The sequence below is a fragment of the Aristolochia californica genome, unplaced genomic scaffold (assembly GCF_029961685.1).
Source record: "Aristolochia californica isolate CCGP_79_NKW_82.1479 unplaced genomic scaffold, dmAriCali1.0.hap1 SCAF_12, whole genome shotgun sequence".
NCBI lineage: Eukaryota > Viridiplantae > Streptophyta > Magnoliopsida > Piperales > Aristolochiaceae > Aristolochia > Aristolochia californica.
The window spans coordinates 19508241-19531647 of record NW_027181793.1 but is presented as its reverse complement, the minus strand read 5'-3'; the positions used below and the strand labels follow the sequence as shown (position 1 = coordinate 19531647).

Sequence of the window (23407 nt, the reverse complement as noted above, 5' to 3'; positions counted from 1 at the left end):
TCCAAAACACACGGAGGAGCAAAGAATTACAATGGAAAAGCAAATTGACAAATGAAAGAGGAGTTTAAAAGCATCATTGAGCCGCTGCGAAACGGTAGGAGGCATAAGAGAGAGAAGCCAGAGACCAGCTATGGTGGATGAGTTCCGCCTTCGCCTTCACGCCAGCAGCCCCCAACGCGACATGCAACGGGTAGAAATGCTCCGGCGATGGATGCGCCATCTTCGGGAACGGCGCCTTCACGTTGTAGTGGTTCACGTCGTCGTGTCTGAAAGCAAAGAATGGATCAGTCTTAAAGAAACAAATTCAACCGTTGCGAGTACTGAGTGACGTGAGTTGAGCTGTTACCGTCCATCGAGGAGTGATTCCTTGAGCCATGTATCGAAGGCGAGAGCCCAAGGAAAGACGGGTTCGTTATCAGAACCAAGCACCTGAAGATTATGGGTGGCATTGCCGGAGCCGATGATGAGGATCCCTTGGTCCCGTAGGGGAGCCAGGGCTTTGCCCATGTTGTAGTGATGGGTTCCGTCCTTGTCGGTTTGGATAGAGAGCTCGACGACGTGAACGTCGGCATTTGGGTACATGAGAATTAAGGGGACCCATGCGCCGTGGTCAAGCCCCCGGCACTTCTCTTCCTTCACCTGCTCGAATCCTCCCTTGATCAGCAATTCCTTCACTTGATTTGCCAGTTCACAGAGAGGGCATAGAATTGTAATTATCCAAAATGGTGTATGTCCTCTTTTGTCTTTTTCCTTTTAAAGTATGTAGCCCTAAGGGTAGAGCATTCAAGCTTCATTATGTAAACACCTTCACACAACTATAAACATAGACTCAAAGCATGGGTAGAGCATTCAAGCTTCATTCTCTTCGCTCAAATTTGTCCGTACACCTCTCTCTATTTTCCTCTTATTTATCTCCCTTGGTTTCTCATCTGCTCTCTCCCAAGAGCTGGAGTTCCTCTCTTCTCTCATTCCCTTGTGATCTCTTGGGTTTAATAAAAATAATAATAGCTTAAAGTTACATGGAAATAGGTAAAGGATAAATTTTCATTGGATCAAACGATTAAATTTATTAATTAAAATTTTAAAATAAAAATTTACAACTATGTTTTAGATATTTAAATATGGTCATTATATGTATTTTGACTACAATGTAAACAACATAATAATACCATTAAAAATATTTATAGGACATAGTTATGATTCAGTGGATTCTTTGGAGAGGTATTTTATATATTTTTCATAAACAACAAACTTAAGGGCAAGTACTATACGCAACCTATTGAATGGATAACATTTAAATATATTGATCATAGATATCATATTTCTAAATGAAGCCAAGATGATATATTCTTTGGAGAGGTATTTTATATATTTTTCATAAAAACAAACTTAAGGGCAAGTACTATACGCAACCTATTGAATGGATAACATTTAAATATATTGATCATAGATATCATATTTCTAAATGAAGCCAAGATGATATATTCCTTCCCCTTTTTTTCTTGTACAGGAGAAGAAAAAAAGGCACAAAAATAGTTCTTCTGAAAGAATTTGGATATTTTAATGAGAGAAACTCCTCTCCTTTTTTTTTTTTTTCCTTTTTTGCATTTTATCTCCTTCAATTTTTTTCCTATTTTTCTTCACCTTTTTTCCTTATTCTCTTTTTTTACTTGTGGAGGAGAAGGGCAAAAATTCACCAGAAAATCTGCCAAAATCATTCTAGAGCTTGCAACTAGTGGAGAAATTTCGTTGTAACTTCTTCAAACATTTCCCAAGTTTCTTTGGAGCTTGCAACAAGTAGGCACTTTGCCACACTTCCATCACCCCTCCTTGGACTGTCAAACATAAGTGAGATCAAACTTCCCTTCAATAAATCAAAATGATGAACAAAGCCTCTTAGATCATCATGAAAAAGTGAAGAATGAGGAGAAAATAGAGAGAATTTGAGAAGAGGAGAAGAGAACGGATGAGAGAAGTAAAAAAACTGAGTTTGTTGGTAGTCGTGCTCAACCCCTTCTCTATTTAATCAGCGGATTAGCACAATTATAAAAATGCCCCTCATACACGTAGACCACTTAACTCCTTGTATCTCTCATGCTATAAATTCAAAATACATGAAATTCAATCTACAGACATAACAAAACATATAGAGTAAGTTGACGTGGAAATGTGTAACATATACAAAAGTAAAATGAATAAAATAACCCTAAGTGGATTTGTTCCTCCCCCCATTAAAATAAATGCATAAAGAACATAAACTTTAGTGTCATCTACAAATGTGATTTCCTGTGTCTTACTTTGAGACGAATGTGTCTTGGAAAGCTGCATTGTACTTAGTATAAGAAATCAACTCTTCTGCGAACTCTAGCTTAGTAGCAACAAACAACTAAAAATGAACTTCAAAGTTTGAATCCAAGACTTACATCTGGTAACTCCTTGATATATTTAAAAAAATCCAAACTCTCTCCTCCGACTTCATTACTGTGCTCTAAGACTAGCACCTAGAAATACGGGTTGTATTATAAAGTATATGTCATTCTATTTATAAAAAAAAAAAAACGTCTTTGAGCCTTTTAATAGACATGGTCCATCATCCTTTCTTGTAATTAAAAAATGCAAGGTAAATTTTTAATTTTTACAGTTAAAGCCAGAAGTTCATCAACCTATGTGTACTAAATTGAAGTATAACACATCCTATTTTTGAAAAGGATTGATAGTCTTAGTGGATTTCTCTACTATCCAATGAATAAGAAACAAAAATATATCAACATTCAAAGATATGAACAAGAGGATACATTAATCCAAGTTGCAACAAAGACCACAAATATAAAGGAAGAACAAACTCATACAAAGGTGGCGCAAGAAGCAAAGTGGGACACATCACCCATGAAAATCCAAGCATGGGTGAAGTCTAGGGGTGGTATCGATCCGAGCCTCGTCTCGAGCCTAAAATTGTTATCTAGCTCGAGCCCAAAAATTTTAACCGAGCTTGAGCTGAGCTTTGAGCCGAACTCGAGCCTTAACATACACTTAAAAATTTTCAAAAAATATATATCAAATAAATTGTATATAAAATTATACATACATTTTACATAAAATTGGGCATGACCTCTACATAAAATTAGGCATAACCTATATATATAATTCATGTATAAGATTGGGCATAACCTTTTCTTAAAATTGAGTATAATCTATGTATATAATACTTGTATAAAATTTGGCATGACCTGTACTTAAAATTAGGCATAATCAATATACATAATACCTGCATAAACACTCCATAAACACTCCATAAAATTATCTATACATTCCATAAACACTCCATGAAATTGTTTATACACTCCATAAAATAGTCTAAACACTCCATACACTGCATAACATTATAAATAAACTCCATACAATAATCAAACACTACAAAATTAAATGAAATATAACTATCAATTTACAATCACCCAAATAAAAACTATAATTCCATTATAAAATTACAAACTATAGTTGTTTCTCTTAATACTAGAAAATAATATACGTCCCTGCATGAGCAAAATCTCCACTTATGACAAAAGCAAAAAAATAAAATTAGTTATTGTCAGATAAAAAAATACTCTTCCACTACTAGTTACTTAATGTCGTTAAAAATATTTAAATTACCATGAAGAGAGAAACATGAAAAATCATGTAGCTGGTAGCATTATCTCTACACACTTCTTCTCAGGTTGTAATCATAAAACAAAATTTTAATAAATAAAACTAAAAAATAAGCTAAAAATATCATAATAAATAATTAATCAAAGAAACTCACCTTTTGATTTTTCTTTACACCGTGAAGAACCTGAACCCAATCACTGCCACAAATAAAAGCTTGAACTGTATTTGGTGCCAAGGAAGAACGATATGAGTCTATTACTCTACCACCAGCACTAAATGTAGACTCTGAAGCTACTGTGGATATGGGAATTACAAGGATGTCTACTGCCATCTTAGATAATACCCAAAATTTCATATGATTCACTTTCCACCATTCTAAAACATCAAAATCATATTGTGAAGTTTCCTCACAACTATATACACCTTCTTCAAGATAAATTTCCAATTATGACCTTGGTGAATTAACTATATCCTTTTGTTTCATACAACTCGTTAACTTTGACCAACTTGAACTTGATGAAGGTCTACGACTTGTGGAAACACCCATATAGCTAGTACTTGAAACAATCTCTTCATTTATAATATCCACATTATATAAGGATACATATTCATCGTAGCACTCATATAAGGTGCGTCTAACTAAATTTATATTCATTGTAGCTACCTCCTTAGAATATATCACTGGAAAACACATTTCGATCAACTTTAATTTGACCCTTGGATCCAAAACTGAAGCAACAACCATCAATAATTTGCATTCACCCCAGTACTTCTCAAATTTCTCTTTCATTCTACTAACCATTGTCTTAATGAAAATATTTTAATTTGTAGAATGAAAATCCAGAACTTCTTTTACCCTATATACCTCACTAAGGTACATATTAGAAGTAGGGTAGTCACTCCCAGAAATTATATTAGTAACTGCATTAAAAACTTTTAGAATCTCACACACCATGTCAACCTTTTCCCATTCATCAAAACTTGGCAAACAATCATAAGTTGGTTCTCTAACTTTAAATCTAGAGAATGCATCTTTGAATTTTAATGCAGAAGACAACATGTCATAAGTGGAGTTCCAACGAGTTGGACAATCAATAACCAACCTCTTTTCACCAAGTTCTAATTGTTGTACAATTTCAGAAAAAGTGCGAAGTCTAGCCTCAGACAGATTTATGAATTTGACACTTTCACGCACATTATCATTGATATCCTTAATCTGAACAAGACCATCTTGGACGAATAAGTTCAAAATATGAGCACTACAACGCACATGAAACAAATTTTCACCACACACAAATTTTTTTTTCCTTGAAAAATCTTGTTTCAAAACTCTGATACAAACATCATTATATGCAGCATTATCAACTGAAATACTAAAAACTTTATTTTCGATCTCCCACTCTGTCAAACACTTGTAAATAGCTTCTGCTATATCAACGCCACGAGGAGGAGGAGGAATATGCACAAAAATCAAGACTCGTTTTTGTAGCTTCCAATTACTATCAATAAATGTCCAGTAATAACCATGTATTCAATCTTTTGATTTTGGGACTTCCAAAGATCCGTGGTAAGACTAATCTTGTTAATCTCTTTTAACAAAAATTTTAATTTCTTTTTCTCTGCCACATACAACTCCATACACTCCTTCTTAATGGTCTTACGGGATATTTTCTCATAATTCATATTTGTCATCTTTATTACAAAATTAAATCCCTCCTCTTCTACTATCATGAATGGATGTTCATGCATAAGAATCCAATGAGCAATGAGTACTCTCATTTTAGCTTCTTCATATTTTCCTCCAAAATCCATAAAAGGAAGTCCAGATGGACTCTGATCAACATTAGACCCCGCACCCCTGGTTGAAAGTTTAAGGTTTTTTGTTTTCTCATTGCCACTTTTCTACTAGTGCAACGTTTCAAATGTCGACTCATATGTGTGGTCACTCCACTACTAATAACAACCAAATTGATTTTATAATGAACACACTGAGCATTTTTTGTACCATTAAGCGATACTTCTTTGAATTCCAACCACACATGAGACTTTTTTTTGTCTTTTTGAAGTATGGGTAGAGTCACCTTCATCCTCATTTATGGTAATTTCATCTGGGCCCACTTCTATGACAGAGGGTAGTGACTCTGGTGGAGTTGAGTCACTATTTATGACGACACTAGAACTAGTGTTAATTATTAATGTCAATTGAGGAGGTATTGACATTCTTACTTCTACAAAAAAAAAAAAATTACAAATTAAAAACATAGAGAAAAGAAAGCTATCCAAACAACAAAGATCCTACACATAATTTAATATACTTGTCTATTCTTAGAGGAATGTACGTGATGTTGAAACAATCGGGAACAACCCTTGTCTTTCAATGCAGCGGAGTCTCTTTGAGCCTGTAGCCCTACACCCAATAGTTTCCAGTCCAATATACCGATCCTTTTATATATATAAATTTAAAAACTTCTAAGAGAAGGAAATAAGCACACCAACATTCTCTTCTAATATTCTGATGAAATTCAACCTCAATACCAAGAAATTAATGATAAAAATGAAAAAAAAAATTCAAACCTTACAGAAACAGAAAGTGTGTTCGCCATTCAGGGATATCTCCAAAAGCCTTTCCAAGAATGAAGGGGCACTGCTGAAACGAAACGAGAGTTAGAAACTTTGTAGGGTTAGGTCGGCGATGAAAAAAGAACAGAACATTAAATAAAAATCTTACCTCCTGTCGGACCGTCGCTTCGTCTCGTCAGCGAGGAAGAACTTCGGACGAAGAAATCGAAGAGGAAGGATAAAAATCGATTGCAAAAAAGACAGATAATTTACATCCGTCTGTATCTAATGTATCAATTCAACGAAATATTGGGTCTAAAAATAAAAATTATGTACTGTATTCCAAAATGTTCTGATCTAATATGTATGATGAATACATGCTTACTAGAACTGTTACTAGTCTAACATTACAGAATTGGGTTGAGTTCCATATGCATAAAAAAAAGTTTTGTTTTGGTGAACAACAATGTAATTATTATGGTTGTTTTATGGACCACAATATTATATTTAGGAATAGGAAGAGTTCCATAGGAATAAGAAAAAGACACATGAAGAAAGAACAAGCACTGATCACACTAGATAATTTTTTTTTTTACAGTTTTGCAGTTAGGACATGATTTTTGTCTACACAATTGCTTAAAAGAGCATGTTATCGTAATTTTAATTCTCTCAAGTTATTGAAAAAAAACAAAAACAGAACCAAGTCACAATAGAAGCTGCATAAAAAAGATAAAGACTAATCATTGCATTTTAGATAAAAAGGTCCACTACCAGATAAAATATAATTAATATGGACACAATCTATATGAACAGAGATTAGCAAAAGTAGAAGTGCACTATACATTGAAAATGTTGATAATCCACATATTGTGACTAGAAGAAGGGCTTTGAGACTTTGTCCACACTAAATCGTATAGGATACCAACTATAGGACAACATATGAATGACGACTGTACAGAATGCCATGCTGAGCAAAGGATGAATGATCCTTTTCAGCTTAAACAGATTCTTAAGAGAGAACAGAAGTTTTATGCATTTAAAACCAATACCGCTGATAGCAATATAAATGGAAATTGGAAGGTCAAAGTTTAGGTCTGTGAGTAATAAGATAATAATCAACTACATGGTCTGCTAAATTCTCTTCATGCTTAAAAAAAACCACACGATAGAAAACGATACGAGATAAACTTATTGATTGAGGGAAAAAGGTAAAAAAAGGATTAAAATGATGTATTTAACTTTATCTGGAATATATACAACGAACCCCAGAGTCCTGTCAACCAAAGGCTAACTAGACTTACAGAAGATAAAAATGAAAAAAAAAAATCAACACTGAAATCACAGAGGAAGAAAACGTACAGAAGTTAAAATGAAAAAAAAAATCAACACTGAAATTGCAGAGGAAGAAAACGTACAGAAGATAAAAATGAAAAACAAAAATCAACTCCGAAATCGCAGAGGAAGAAAACATACAGAAGATAAAAATGAAAAAAAAATCAACACTTACAGAAATAGAGAGTGTTCGCCATTCGGGGATATCTCCAAAACCTTTCAAAGAATGAAGGATCACTATTGAAACGAAGCGAGAGTTAGAGATTTTTTAGGGTTAGGTCGGCGACGCAAAAAAAAAAAAAATATTAAATAAAAATCTTACCTCCCGTCGGACTGTGGCTTTCGTTCGTCGGCGAGGAAGAACTTCGGATGAAGAAATCACAATTAACCACAAATTTCACAGTAATTTTAGTAAATTACTATCAGATCATACAAGGATAAACCTAGGGGAGGAGGGGTGAATAGGTTTAATCATATTTCAATGGCTATAATTTAATTAAACTAAAGATTCAGTAAATTAAACTCACCAACCATGCAAAAAACACAATTAACCACAAATTTCATAGTAATTTTATAGTAGTTTATAATCTGATACTGTCTTAGATTGCTAAGTTACTCTCAAGGTGTGTGTACCTTAAAGTGCTAATAATGGACTTAATAACAATTAGTACTAGGTACAAGTAGTTAGACCCTTCAATAGATTCTCTTTGATCAAGACAAAAAAAAAAGTCATGAGAAACTTTTTAGAAAATTTCAGTAAAATCATGTAGTTATGAGGAGAAGACAAGTATAGAAAATTTGGTTTATTAGTATGTTTTCAATCTAGTCTAACAACATTTGGTTAGTATGTTAAAAAACTCTTTTTTTTTTCATTTTTATTATTTGTGGCATTTGAAATGGGAGAAGGTGTTCTATTGTCCACTCATTTACTATTTAATCTCAGATGGTAATAGGTAAAAGAATTTTTTTTTATTGAATTAGGGTAGGCTCATGTTGTTCATCTCTTCAATTTCCCATAAAATAAAAAATTAAATCAATTTCATACAATTGATAATATAATTGATAAGGAGGATAACAAGCTAGATAAGGGTATGGATCAGGTAAATAAAATTAGGGTTTTATAAGGCTTTCTTTATTGAAATTAAAATTATAAAATTATAAAATTACCCTTTAATAATTTTTGGAAATTAGTTATAATATAATTACTATCTATATTTGTTCCATTGAATATGTAGTAAATCGATAAATTTGGTTGAATCTTTAATCATTAATTGAGTAACGATTCGTTTGTAGCCCCGCTATAGAAGCCAATTTCAACTTGATTAAATACATATATTGGACCGTTTATGGTATTAAGGTTAGATAAGATTAATTTTTTTAAATACATATATTAGATCATCACTTATTACTTATTTTGTGGCACACATTATGCTCTAGAAGAAAAACAAATGCTTGTATAGTAAACTATACTAGATAAATTAGATTAAATTAAATAAGGATATATATATTAGCTTCATCTTTATATACTCTTAAGTACCGTTTATGCGTTTATACCCTCCATTTAATGTTTTTTAACAAATTTGTGCTGGATATATATTTGTTGGGCTCACTATCCAGGTCTTGCAACTAGGAGTCTTTTTGTGTGGACTTTAGAACTCTACATCTGTGGTAAATGGTCAAATACTATTTCTAAGAAGAGGAACAGGTATGAAGGGAACAACAATGGTAGAGGGGTGAGCTGGCTAGTAATTAAGGTGGGCATATAAATTTTTTTATTAAGTATCAGACACCTTCACCTTCAGACTTTTCCTCTAAGATAATAATCTATCACCGACAGGGGAAGGAGATGGGCACAAGCAAACACGCCCACCCTTGGTGGCCACTCTTTGACCGGCGGCGCAAACCACGCTTGACCAACGGACTCAAGTAAACAGGCAAAAGAAAAGATGGTCAAAGAGAACCAGTCGATAGGGGATGTACGTCTTCAATCTCCATTGACATCTATATAAGCAAATCCTCTTTCTTGGTCTCCCTACAAAGACTCCAGCACCATGGACACCTTCTTCATCGGTCACGGAGCCCCTACTGTGGCCATCGACGCTTCGCTGCCGGTCAGGCCTTTCTTGCAGCAATGGCAGGAGAATATCTTGGCGACGAAGCCCAGAGGTATTCTCATCATCTCCGCTCACTGGGAAACGGCTGAACCCACCGTCACCGTTGTTGATCGAAACGATACCATCAACGTCTTCCAGATGTTTCCTGAGCCCATGCCTCAGGTTTGGCTATTGAACTCCGTTGCTCTCCTTCTTTCTTTCGCTTATCTTTCCCATTCTTTTTGAAAATTTAGAGCCGTTTTCGAGGAAGGGGTTTAACTGTTCGAAATTGAAGGCTGCATTCTACATGTCTCTCGTTATTTTGAACTGATTTGGATAGTTTCTGTGTCATTTTCTTCCACTGCAAGTTGTCATTTACCACTAATAAAAATCAACATGACGAGTTTCCGTCTGCACTGCAGCTCCGTTATCCAGCGCCGGGTTCCCCTGAACTGGCAAATCAAGTGAAGGAATTGCTGATCAAGGGAGGATTCGAGCAGGTGAAGGAAGAGAAGTGCCGGGGGCTCGACCACGGCGCATGGGTCCCCTTAATTCTCATGTACCCAAATGCCGACGTTCCCGTCGTCGAGCTCTCTATCCAAACCGACAAGGACGGAACCCATCACTACAACATGGGCAAAGCCCTGGCTCCCCTACGGGACCAAGGGGTCCTCATCATCGGCTCCGGCAATGCCACCCATAATCTTCAGGTGCTTGGTTCTGATAACGAACCCGTCTTTCCTTGGGCTCTCGCCTTCGATACATGGCTCAAGGAAGCACTCCTCGATGGACGGTAACAGCTCAACTCACGTCACTCAGTACTCGCAACGGTTGAATTTGTTTCTATAAGACTGATCCATTCTATGCTTTCAGACACGACGACGTGAACCACTACAACGTGAAGGCGCCGTTCCCGAAGATGGCGCATCCATCGCCGGAGCATTTCTACCCGTTGCATGTCGCGTTGGGGGCTGCTGGCGTGAAGACGAAGGCGGAACTCATCCACCATAGCTGGTCTCTGGCTTCTCTCTCTTATGCTTCCTACCGTTTCGCAGCGGCTCAATGATGCTTTTAACTCCTCTTTCATTTGTCAATTTGCTTTTCCATTGTAATTCTTTGCTCCTCCGTGTGTATTGGATAGGTTATGTGCTAATAAAGCCATTCGCCAAGTAATTAATACTGCCGTTGGTTACTCAATGTTCATATTTCTACTTTAGTTCTTAGAAAGTGATTAAAAACACAAAATTCGAGTTTCATTATTTAGAAATACAATTTTTGAAAGGGTACTTGTATTGCATGTCTCGTTTGTTGTATCTAAAAAGGGCCGTTTAATTATATGTAGAAATTGAACTTATAAAAGGATTGTATTTAAAAATATTATTTAAATTTAAATAATCTTTGGGATTGAGTTCAATGAACTTCATCTTATCACTAGTATGTACCTTGAGTAACCGCTATCCAAAATCTAAATATTTTTCGGTGCCTTGGCTCGGAGACTTACCTATATCACGAAAAGTTTAACCGTAAGAGATCCATTTTAGGTTGGGTCCCTTTGGGATGACATTTGATGTGGTAGGTGATTCGGGCTTCCAAACTTGTTTGCCTAAGTTCTTTTGGGTTACCACAACATTTTCAGTTAATTCGGGTACCCAAGTTTGTTTGATGCTATTTTCGTTCTTAACTTGGCAAATGTGGGCATATTGACCCATCTTATTGCAATAGTGACATCTAATGTGAGTAATAAAAGAGAACTTCTTGCTTTATTTTTTATTTTTTTTGTTTTTCCCTACTTTCTTCTTGAGATAGAAGTATGACTTATTGTTCTAACTCTAAACTATTCTTTTCAAATGCAAGCCTATCACATGATAGCTTGTCTATCAATGCACTTTGTCTTGAGATACTTGCTAAATGGCTTTTATTAACTTCCTTAAAAACAACAAACTCCTTCTTGAGCATTGTAATTTCATGTAATCGAGCATTGCATTTTTCTTTGTATTTCTTTATTCTATGAATAAACTTTTCTTAAAGTAATTCAACCTCAGTTTCATAGTCCAAATAACTTACCTCTTCGGAGGTGGTAGACTCGTCATCATTGTCTTCAATTGCCATGAGTCCAACATCGCTGTCTTCTTCTTTCGAGTGGCTAGACTCTTCATCCATAGCATCACAACCTTAGATCAAAACTTTCTTCTTGTTCTTGGGATCTTTGATTGTGGATGGGGTTCTTCCTTCAAGGTTTGGATATTTGTTCCTTCTATTGTTAGGAATTAGACACCCTAATTCTAAACTAAGAAGAGCAATAATAATAATCATGAAAGAAAGGAAAATTAAGCATGAGAACAAACAACAAGATTTATACAAGTTCGCCTCAAGGTGATAATACGTCCTGTCTTCCACCGCCGCAATAATCCACTATGAAGATGAATGAGTTTACAAAGAGAAATCATACACACTTACAAGTGTTTTACTCTAACCTCTCTCGGGCTGCAACTCAAAGTCTCTGTGGTGATTGAATGAAACCCTAATAGAGGTGCCCCAAATATAAAGAGAAAATTAGGGCAACCACGATACAAGAGTGAAATCTCCAAACTACCCTTAATGAAACAGCAGTCAATATATCGTGGATCCAGCGAGGGCTCCACCCCCTTTCTAACCCCCATGGCGTCCTTACTGCGAAGGTCGACCCACGTACCGACTCAGCGTAAGACGTTAATTAGGCTCCACAACTAAACATCTATGTCGTGGTTTCCCACACTCAAAACAAACATCAACTTTCTTATAAAATTTATCATTTTGAGTTCTATGTTGGCTTTTTTCTGAAATTCTTCTTTTTCTTTTAAATTCATTGAAGATGTCTAGTGATAAAATTCACCTCCTCTGAGCTTTCTTTACAGCGGCTCAATGATGTTTCAAGTCATTTATCATGGTCTATCTGATGGAAAAAACCCTTACATGTGTCATGTGAAATGCGTTCATTAAAAGAAATAAGAAGGAAAATAAAGGCATGGATGTTCAAATATTTTTTATTTCTTCTTCTATTAGTCTTTTGTATGTAACCTACTACATACATATATATACAGATTATGCGTTTACAATTTGAAAATGAAGGTTTTGATATGACAAAGATAAATCCCTAAAATTTGACAAGAGGGCTTAGTATGAAAAAAAATAATATACGAATTTGACCATTATTATTCCCAAAAATAGTTAATGAAAAGGAGAATTTGATCATTATTTCGTTTTCAACAACTATTTTTGGGAATAGTAATGGTCAAATTCTTTTTTTTTTCTAGGGTTCCAAACAGACCGTTCGAGAGGGGTAGGAAAAAGATAGTCTTGGCCGGTTAGGAGTTGTGGGAGTGTGTATGGAGGAGGGATTCTTGGGTGAGCGAGATAGTAGAGTTTGAAGAAAGAAGAAATGGGCTCTAGAGTTTGTGATAGGAAGAGTTGTAGAGTTGACTATAGAATGCAAATGCAGAGGGACCAATACACATTGAGATTTAGATTAATAGCATATTTTGTTATATACCCTATTCATAAAATTATTTTTATATTTTACAATCCATTCATGAAAGTTTTTATTTGTCAAAAAATCAAAGAAGATCTAAATGATGCAGGAAGAAGATGTATGTGATGTAAGAGCCTGTTTCAAATGTGGAATTAGAAAATTTTAAAACTTGATTTTAGATTGACTTAGGCACATAATGCCGCTACAACCTGATTTTAAATTAACATAACATATTACAAGTTACGATGCTAGTATATCATTTAGATTCCAATTAGTATGATTCCTTAACTAACACTAATTTTTAAAATTATTCATTGCTATTGAGTTATATGTTATGTATATTAATAATCTACACCATTAAACTCTTATGAAATATATTAATGTAACCCTAGAACTTACTTTCTCTTTCCCTCCCCCAACACTCTCAACATCCCTATTAAAACATACCCAAACTTGCCCCTTGTTTAACCCAAATTAAATCCAACCTTAGTCATAAATAGGTCAGTTTGGGTTACTATTTAATATATTAAATTCATGTCTTGGTAATTTATTGATCGAAGAATCAGGCTGAATTCATCAAACCCAGCCTAAAAATTGAACATAATTGCTTTTCATAATTGTAAAACATAAATTAAATGGTCAAATCCTAACAATTTTCCAAAATTTATTTCCCTAGATTTCCTTTTTAATATATATTTATATATTTGAAATATTATATTTTAAATTAGATTATATAACCAAAAACTAACCTTGCTTAAGTAGATTATGAATGTCTCTCCATGGATGCAATTGTGATTCATAACCGTATCGTCTTCCCAAGTAACTAGTACGTGTCGGTTCAGTCATAAGTCCTACCCTTTATCAATGTTACTAATTTACATATCCATGTGTCCATTTGGCCTAATATGTGACTCGTACCATATTTTTTTCCAAAATTATTATTTCCCTAGTTATCATTTTTAATTTCTTTGAATATGTTTATCTTTTAGAGTTCTTTAATGTACCATTGAAAGTAAATGCAGGAAAAATAGTGTACGTAAAGGAGAAGCTCATAATTAAAGAATTTTAAAAAAAATTAATTTAATTTAATAGTACAATAAATATTCTGGCCCTCCAGTGGGCATATAAGTCATTCTTATTTAAGTGTCTTGAAATTATTCCTACATAGAATTTATATATGCATAAGATAAGATTGGGCACAACTTGAACTGAGTAGAGATTGAGTCACTTGAGATATGGTTTGGCTTAAAATTGATTTTTGAAAAGCGTAGGCAAACTTTGATGGGTGGAGGGAAGGGAGGAGGGAGGATGGAGGGAGAAGGGGAAAGTAGCAGTCATTGCTCCGTTTTCTAAATAAAAAAAAGATTGTGACATATTGTAATTAATATATATATATATATATATATATATTCTTATTGAACTAAAAAATCAAGTTCATCATAATTTTTTTGTAGAGTTAACACTAAATGCCGCTATGCACTTGGGAAGATATCTCTTCTTTCTTTCATTGAAAAGATGAAGGGTCATTTTGCCTGTCTTTCTTATTGGGAAGTGCTTAGAGAATACCTTCCCTTCCTCAATTGAAAAGAGTTTCTATTTAGTTAGGTTTTCCAAGGAGGAGTTGTTGATTGTATGTTGATTCCCTTTTTGATTTTGTTGATAACAAAACTTGATAGAGCTAACAATTATAAATTAAGTATTTCAAATATTTTTCCTTGAAGAGAAGTGCATTTCAAGGTCTAAAGCATCAAAACGAATCAAGCTTCTCAAAATCCTCAACCATCAAGCATCAAGCATCATAGAAAGTCAAATCTTGAAGCACCCTTGAAAGATGGAGACAAAGTGAAGGCAAGAGTTTGAGTCTTACTGAGAAAAATAAAAAATCAGTCTATGGAAAAGAGAGGAAGTACTTGAGAAGCCCGAGGTCTTTGGTACTAAATGCCCACATAGGTCACTGCCCGTAATAACAATATAATCCACATATTCCACCATAAGAATGTTGACTAGTGGAATTTCTGGTACACATTGAGTGATCACTTTCACACCTCTTGATCACAAGTTTTTTTTAACTACAATGGTAAATTTATCAAATCAAGTTTGTGGAGATTGTTTCAACACATATATTGCTTTATTCAGCCGACATACTTTCTCCCTCTCAACCACATAACCAGGTGGTTGGTACATGTAGACTTCCTTAGAGAGTATACTATTTAAGAATAATTTTTTTTGACGTCAAACAGATGTAACTCCCATTTAAAATTGGTTGCTAGTAATAAGAACGCTGATCGATTTCATCTTGGCAATAAGAGAAAAAGTTTCATCATATTCAACACTGAGTATAACTTTTAGCAACCAATCGAGCTTTGTATCAGAGAAAGCATCAAGTTATTTTAAAAAATACCTTGTTTTTAAGGCATATTTCTCCTAATACAAAGAAAGCCTTCCCATCAAATCAATGGTTGCAACATTACTGTATCTTGCAAATCGTGTTCATCTTATAACACAGAACCAATTCTTACTGCTTAGAGAATTGCTACACACCACGGAGAAGATTTAAAGCCCGACTACAATAGAAGCTCCAAAACCATTAACAAACATAAAAAATATATAATAAAGTTGAAGAAGAGAAGTGAATCAACACCTTATAGTTTTAAAACTTAGTGGGATCATCAAAACATAACTCGTTCTTCCAAAAAGAGATGAATCACATCTGAGGGAGCTATCAAAGTCACTATGAACTAAGGACATGTAACCATGCAGGATAAGAGTTTGAACAGTAACAACTCTGAAATTTCTCTTCAGTTCTTCCCAGTTATTTTATTATGTACTGCAACTTAATTGATCCAAACAACACAAAAAATAGGAGATGGCTGCGTCCAAGGAGATGGACAAAGCAATGGCACACCAAGAACGCAGAAGAAGAGATCAAATTATCAATGTTTCGAGTATTTGGTAGCAAAACGGTGCAAGGCCTGAGCAATGGTGACGAGCTGACGGAGATTTCTGTTCTCATCAGCTAACAGAGACCCATTTCCATTCTCAAACGCCTTCTCGCACTGTGCTGCCCCATCCAGTACCACCCCCAGCTTGGCTCCGTCGTACTTTTTCGCGGCACAGGCTTGGACGCTTTCCTGCAAAGAGGAAACGGCAGAGGTGTAGGCGTTGAGGCAGGTATTCAACTGGTCCTTGGTCAAGTCTTCGCAAGCTACAGAGTTCATCTTCTTGATGAGACCACTTGTTCTTGAAGCATTCTGCAGAGCCAAATCGGTGGTGATCTTCAATAGTCCAGCGATCTCTGTGGTGTAGCTCTCCGGAACGGTTTGGAGGGAAGTGACGCAGAAATCGAGCTTGATAGCGGGGTTGAACCGGGTGGCTCTCTGACAGATTTTGTTGATGTAGGAGATGCCATGGGCATTTGCAACGTGAGGAGTTTGGATGGAGACGAAGACAAGGCAGAGGAGAGGCAGCACAGAAATGAGTGACTTGGCTGCCATTTTATTTTTTAATTTTTTTTCTGGGTTTTGATGGGATCTGATCATTGTAACTTGTCTATATATATAGTGCTTCCTGCCGAGAAACAAAAAAACAGAAATCGGCTATGTTTGGAAAGGTTGAAGAACGGAGAACCTTTGGATTCGGCTGGACGTTTGGAGAAAATGACGGTCTAAAATGTTTCATACCTGAGAATTGACGTTTGTTCTATTTTTGTTATTGATCCGCCGAAACCACAAGAAAACATAAGAGTAGTTACTGCAAGTTATAAGACATTCTAATGGCGGCATGTCCTGTTCCTTAAGTTTTTAATTAAAGCCATGTGATCATTTTTGTTTGTTAAATACAGCAACCACGGAAAAGCCAAAATTGGAATGAGAACGTTGAGAACCAGAAGCAATAAGTATTTCAAAAGTAGTGTTGATGAGGCTAATGGCTTTATTAGAACATAACCTATCCAAAACACACGGAGGAGCAAAGAATTACAATGGAAAAGCGAATTGACAAATGAAAGAGGAGTTTAAAAGCATCATTGAGCCGCTGCGAAACGGTAGGAGGCATAAGAGAGAGAAGCCAGAGACCAGCTATGGTGGATGAGTTCCGCCTTCGCCTTCACGCCAGCAGCCCCCAACGCGACATGCAACGGGTGGAAATGCTCCGGCGATGGATGCGCCATCTTCGGGAACGGCGCCTTCACGTTGTAGTGGTTCACGTCGTCGTGTCTGAAAGCAAAGAATGGATCAGTCTTAAAGAAACAAATTCAACCGTTGCGAGTACTGAGTGACGTGAGTTGAGCTGTTACCGTCCATCGAGGAGTGATTCCTTGAGCCATGTATCGAAGGCGAGAGCCCAAGGAAAGACGGGTTCGTTATCAGAACCAAGCACCTGAAGATTATGGGTGGCATTGCCGGAGCCGATGATGAGGATCCCTTGGTCCCGTAGGGGAGCCAGGGCTTTGCCCATGTTGTAGTGATGGGTTCCGTCCTTGTCGGTTTGGATAGAGAGCTCGACGACGTGAATGTCGGCATTTGGGTACATGAGAATTAAGGGGACCCATGCGCCGTGGTCAAGCCCCCGGCACTTCTCTTCCTTCACCTGCTCGAATCCTCCCTTGATCAGCAATTCCTTCACTTGATTTGCCAGTTCACAGAGAGGGCATAGAATTGTAATTATCCAAAATGGTGTATGTCCTCTTTTGTCTTTTTCCTTTTAAAGTATGTAGCCCTAAGGGTAGAGCATTCAAGCTTCATTATGTAAACACCTTCACACAACTATAAACATAGACTCAAAGAATGGGTAGAGCATTCAAGCTTCATTCTCTTCGCTCAAATTTGTCCGTACACCTCTCTCTATTTTCCTCTTATTTATCTCCCTTGGTTTCTCATCTGCTCTCTCCCAAGAGCTGGAGTTCCTCTCTTCTCTCATTCCCTTGTGATCTCTTGGGTTTAATAAAAATAATAATCGCTTAAAGTTACATGGAAATAGGTAAAGGATAAATTTTCATTGGATCAAACGATTAAATTTATTAATTAAAATTTTAAAATAAAAATTTACAACTATGTTTTAGATATTTAAATATGGTCATTATATGTATTTTGACTACAATGTAAACAACATAATAATACCATTAAAAATATTTATAGGACATAGTTATGATTCAGTGGATTCTTTGGAGAGGTATTTTATATATTTTTCATAAACAACAAACTTAAGGGCAAGTACTATACGCAACCTATTGAATGGATAACATTTAAATATATTGATCATAGATATCATATTTCTAAATGAAGCCAAGATGATATATTCCTTCCCCTTTTTTTCTTGTACAGGAGAAGAAAAAAAGGCACAAAAATAGTTCTTCTGAAAGAATTTGGATATTTTAATGAGAGAAACTCCTCTCCTTTTTTTTTTTTCCTTTTTTGCATTTTATCTCCTTCAATTTTTTTCCTATTTTTCTTCACCTTTTTTCCTTATTCTCTTTTTTTACTTGTGGAGGAGAAGGGCAAAAATTCACCAGAAAATCTGCCAAAATCATTCTAGAGCTTGCAACTAGTGGAGAAATTTCGTTGTAACTTCTTCAAACATTTCCCAAGTTTCTTTGGAGCTTGCAACAAGTAGGCACTTTGCCACACTTCCATCACCCCTCCTTGGACTATCAAACATAAGTGAGATCAAACTTCCCTTCAATAAATCAAAATGATGAACAAAGCCTCTTAGATCATCATGAAAAAGTGAAGAATGAGGAGAAAATAGAGAGAATTTGAGAAGAGGAGAAGAGAACGGATGAGAGAAGTAAAAAAACTGAGTTTGTTGGTAGTCGTGCTCAACCCCTTCTCTATTTAATCAGCGGATTAGCACAATTATAAAAATGCCCCTCATACACGTAGACCACTTAACTCCTTGTATCTCTCATGCTATAAATTCAAAATACATGAAATTCAATCTACAGACATAACAAAACATATAGAGTAAGTTGACGTGGAAATGTGTAACATATACAAAAGTAAAATGAATAAAATAACCCTAAGTGGATTTGTTCCTCCCCCCATTAAAATAAATGCATAAAGAACATAAACTTTAGTGTCATCTACAAATGTGATTTCCTGTGTCTTACTTTGAGACGAACGTGTCTTGGAAAGCTGCATTGTACTTAGTATAAGAAATCAACTCTTCTGCGAACTCTAGCTTAGTAGCAACAAACAACTAAAAATGAACTTCAAAGTTTGAATCCAAGACTTACATCTGGTAACTCTTTGATATATTTAAAAAAATCCAAACTCTCTCCTCCGACTTCATTACTGTGCTCTAAGACTAGCACCTAGAAATACGGGTTGTATTATAAAGTATATGTCATTCTATTTATAAAAAAAAAAAAACGTCTTTGAGCCTTTTAATAGACATGGTCCATCATCCTTTCTTGTAATTAAAAAATGCAAGGTAAATTTTTAATTTTTACAGTTAAAGCCAGAAGTTCATCAACCTATGTGTACTAAATTGAAGTATAACACATCCTATTTTTGAAAAGGATTGATAGTCTTAGTGGATTTCTCTACTATCCAATGAATAAGAAACAAAAATATATCAACATTCAAAGATATGAACAAGAGGATACATTAATCCAAGTTGCAACAAAGACCACAAATATAAAGGAAGAACAAACTCATACAAAGGTGGCGCAAGAAGCAAAGTGGGACACATCACCCATGAAAATCCAAGCATGGGTGAAGTCTAGGGGTGGTATCGATCCGAGCCTCGTCTCGAGCCTAAAATTGTTATCTAGCTCGAGCCCAAAAATTTTAACCGAGCTTGAGCTGAGCTTTGAGCCGAACTCGAGCCTCAACATACACTTAAAAATTTTCAAAAAATATATATCAAATAAATTGTATATAAAATTATACATACATTTTACATAAAATTGGGCATGACCTCTACATAAAATTAGGCATAACCTATATATATAATTCATGTATAAGATTGGGCATAACCTTTTCTTAAAATTGAGTATAATCTATGTATATAATACTTGTATAAAATTTGGCATGACCTGTAATTAAAATTAGGCATAATCAATATACATAATACCTGCATAAACACTCCATAAACACTCCATAAAATTATCTATACATTCCATAAACACTCCATGAAATTGTTTATACACTCCATAAAATAGTCTAAACACTCCATACACTGCATAACATTATAAATAAACTCCATACAATAATCAAACACTACAAAATTAAATGAAATATAACTATCAATTTACAATCACCCAAATAAAAACTATAATTCCATTATAAAATTACAAACTATAGTTGTTTCTCTTAATACTAGAAAATAATATACGTCCCTGCATGAGCAAAATCTCCACTTATGACAAAAGCAAAAAAATAAAATTAGTTATTGTCAGATAAAAAAATACTCTTCCACTACTAGTTACTTAATGTCGTTAAAAATATTTAAATTACCATGAAGAGAGAAACATGAAAAATCATGTAGCTGGTAGCATTATCTCTACACACTTCTTCTCAGGTTGTAATCATAAAACAAAATTTTAATAAATAAAACTAAAAAATAAGCTAAAAATATCATAATAAATAATTAATCAAAGAAACTCACCTTTTGATTTTTCTTTACACCGTGAAGAACCTGAACCCAATCACTGCCACAAATAAAAGCTTGAACTGTATTTGGTGCCAAGGAAGAACGATATGAGTCTATTACTCTACCACCAGCACTAAATGTAGACTCTGAAGCTACTGTGGATATGGGAATTACAAGGATGTCTACTGCCATCTTAGATAATACCCAAAATTTCATATGATTCACTTTCCACCATTCTAAAACATCAAAATCATATTGTGAAGTTTCCTCACAACTATATACACCTTCTTCAAGATAAATTTCCAATTATGACCTTGGTGAATTAACTATATCCTTTTGTTTCATACAACTCGTTAACTTTGACCAACTTGAACTTGATGAAGGTCTACGACTTGTGGAAACACCCATATAGCTAGTACTTGAAACAATCTCTTCATTTATAATATCCACATTATATAAGGATACATATTCATCGTAGCACTCATATAAGGTGCGTCTAACTAAATTTATATTCATTGTAGCTACCTCCTTAGAATATATCACTGGAAAACACATTTCGATCAACTTTAATTTGACCCTTGGATCCAAAACTGAAGCAACAACCATCAATAATTTGCATTCACCCCAGTACTTCTCAAATTTCTCTTTCATTCTACTAACCATTGTCTTAATGAAAATATTTTAATTTGTAGAATGAAAATCCAGAACTTCTTTTACCCTATATACCTCACTAAGGTACATATTAGAAGTAGGGTAGTCACTCCCAGAAATTATATTAGTAACTGCATTAAAAACTTTTAGAATCTCACACACCATGTCAACCTTTTCCCATTCATCAAAACTTGGCAAACAATCATAAGTTGGTTCTCTAACTTTAAATCTAGAGAATGCATCTTTGAATTTTAATGCAGAAGACAACATGTCATAAGTGGAGTTCCAACGAGTTGGACAATCAATAACCAACCTCTTTTCACCAAGTTCTAATTGTTGTACAATTTCAGAAAAAGTGCGAAGTCTAGCCTCAGACAGATTTATGAATTTGACACTTTCACTCACATTATCATTGATATCCTTAATCTGAACAAGACCATCTTGGACGAATAAGTTCAAAATATGAGCACTACAACGCACATGAAACAAATTTTCACCACACACAAATTTTTTTTTCCTTGAAAAATCTTGTTTCAAAACTCTGATACAAACATCATTATATGCAGCATTATCAACTGAAATACTAAAAACTTTATTTTCGATCTCCCACTCTGTCAAACACTTGTAAATAGCTTCTGCTATATCAACGCCACGAGGAGGAGGAGGAATATGCACAAAAATCAAGACTCGTTTTTGTAGCTTCCAATTACTATCAATAAATGTCCAGTAATAACCATGTATTCAATCTTTTGATTTTGGGACTTCCAAAGATCCGTGGTAAGACTAATCTTGTTAATCTCTTTTAACAAAAATTTTAATTTCTTTTTCTCTGCCACATACAACTCCATACACTCCTTCTTAATGGTCTTACGGGATATTTTCTCATAATTCATATTTGTCATCTTTATTACAAAATTAAATCCCTCATCTTCTACTATCATGAATGGATGTTCATGCATAAGAATCCAATGAGCAATGAGTACTCTCATTTTAGCTTCTTCATATTTTCCTCCAAAATCCATAAAAGGAAGTCCAGATGGACTCTGATCAACATTAGACCCCGCACCCCTGGTTGAAAGTTTAAGGTTTTTTGTTTTCTCATTGCCACTTTTCTACTAGTGCAACGTTTCAAATGTCGACTCATATGTGTGGTCACTCCACTACTAATAACAACCAAATTGATTTTATAATGAACACACTGAGCATTTTTTGTACCATTAAGCGATACTTCTTTGAATTCCAACCACACATGAGACTTTTTTTTGTCTTTTTGAAGTATGGGTAGAGTCACCTTCATCCTCATTTATAGTAATTTCATCTGGGCCCACTTCTATGACAAAGGGTAGTGACTCTGGTGGAGTTGAGTCACTATTTATGACGACACTAGAACTAGTGTTAATTATTAATGTCAATTGAGGAGGTATTGACATTCTTACTTCTACAAAAAAAAAAAAATTACAAATTAAAAACATAGAGAAAAGAAAGCTATCCAAACAACAAAGATCCTACACATAATTTAATATACTTGTCTATTCTTAGAGGAATGTACGTGATGTTGAAACAATCGGGAACGACCCTTGTCTTTCAATGCAGCGGAGTCTCTTTGAGCCTGTAACCCTACACCCAATAGTTTCCAGTCCAATATACCGATCCTTTTATATATATAAATTTAAAAACTTCTAAGAGAAGGAAATAAGCACACCAACATTCTCTTCTAATATTCTGATGAAATTCAACCTCAATACCAAGAAATTAATGATAAAAATGAAAAAAAAAAATTCAAACCTTACAGAAACAGAAAGTGTGTTCGCCATTCAGGGATATCTCCAAAAGCCTTTCCAAGAATGAAGGGGCACTGCTGAAACGAAACGAGAGTTAGAAACTTTGTAGGGTTAGGTCGGCGATGAAAAAAGAACAGAACATTAAATAAAAATCTTACCTCCTGTCGGACCGTCGCTTCGTCTCGTCAGCGAGGAAGAACTTCGGACGAAGAAATCGAAGAGGAAGGATAAAAATCGATTGCAAA

At 35.0% G+C, this 23407-nt stretch overlaps 1 protein-coding gene and 1 pseudogene across 1 annotated transcript; one reads left to right on the top strand and one right to left on the bottom strand.

Annotated features, from left to right (window-relative positions):
• Positions 1-73: 73 nt before the first annotated feature.
• On the bottom strand, positions 74-19530 carry LOC137946659 (uncharacterized; annotated as a pseudogene).
• Positions 9588-10695, top strand: LOC137945987 (4,5-DOPA dioxygenase extradiol-like). The gene is made up of 3 exons (XM_068792118.1): positions 9588-9812; positions 10052-10422; positions 10503-10695. The coding sequence occupies exons 1-3, from the start codon at positions 9588-9590 to the stop codon at positions 10693-10695; spliced, it is 789 nt and encodes a 262-aa protein (XP_068648219.1).
• Positions 19531-23407: the final 3877 nt, after the last annotated feature.

Coding starts and splice junctions, on each gene's coding strand:
- LOC137945987 (XM_068792118.1), top strand. CDS start 9,588: ATGGACACCTTCTTCATCGGTCACGGAGCCCCTACTGTGGCCATCGAC. Junction 9,813..10,051: donor TTCCTGAGCCCATGCCTCAG/GTTTGGCTATTG, acceptor TCTGCACTGCAG/CTCCGTTATCCAGCGCCGGG. Junction 10,423..10,502: donor GAAGCACTCCTCGATGGACG/GTAACAGCTCAA, acceptor CTATGCTTTCAG/ACACGACGACGTGAACCACT.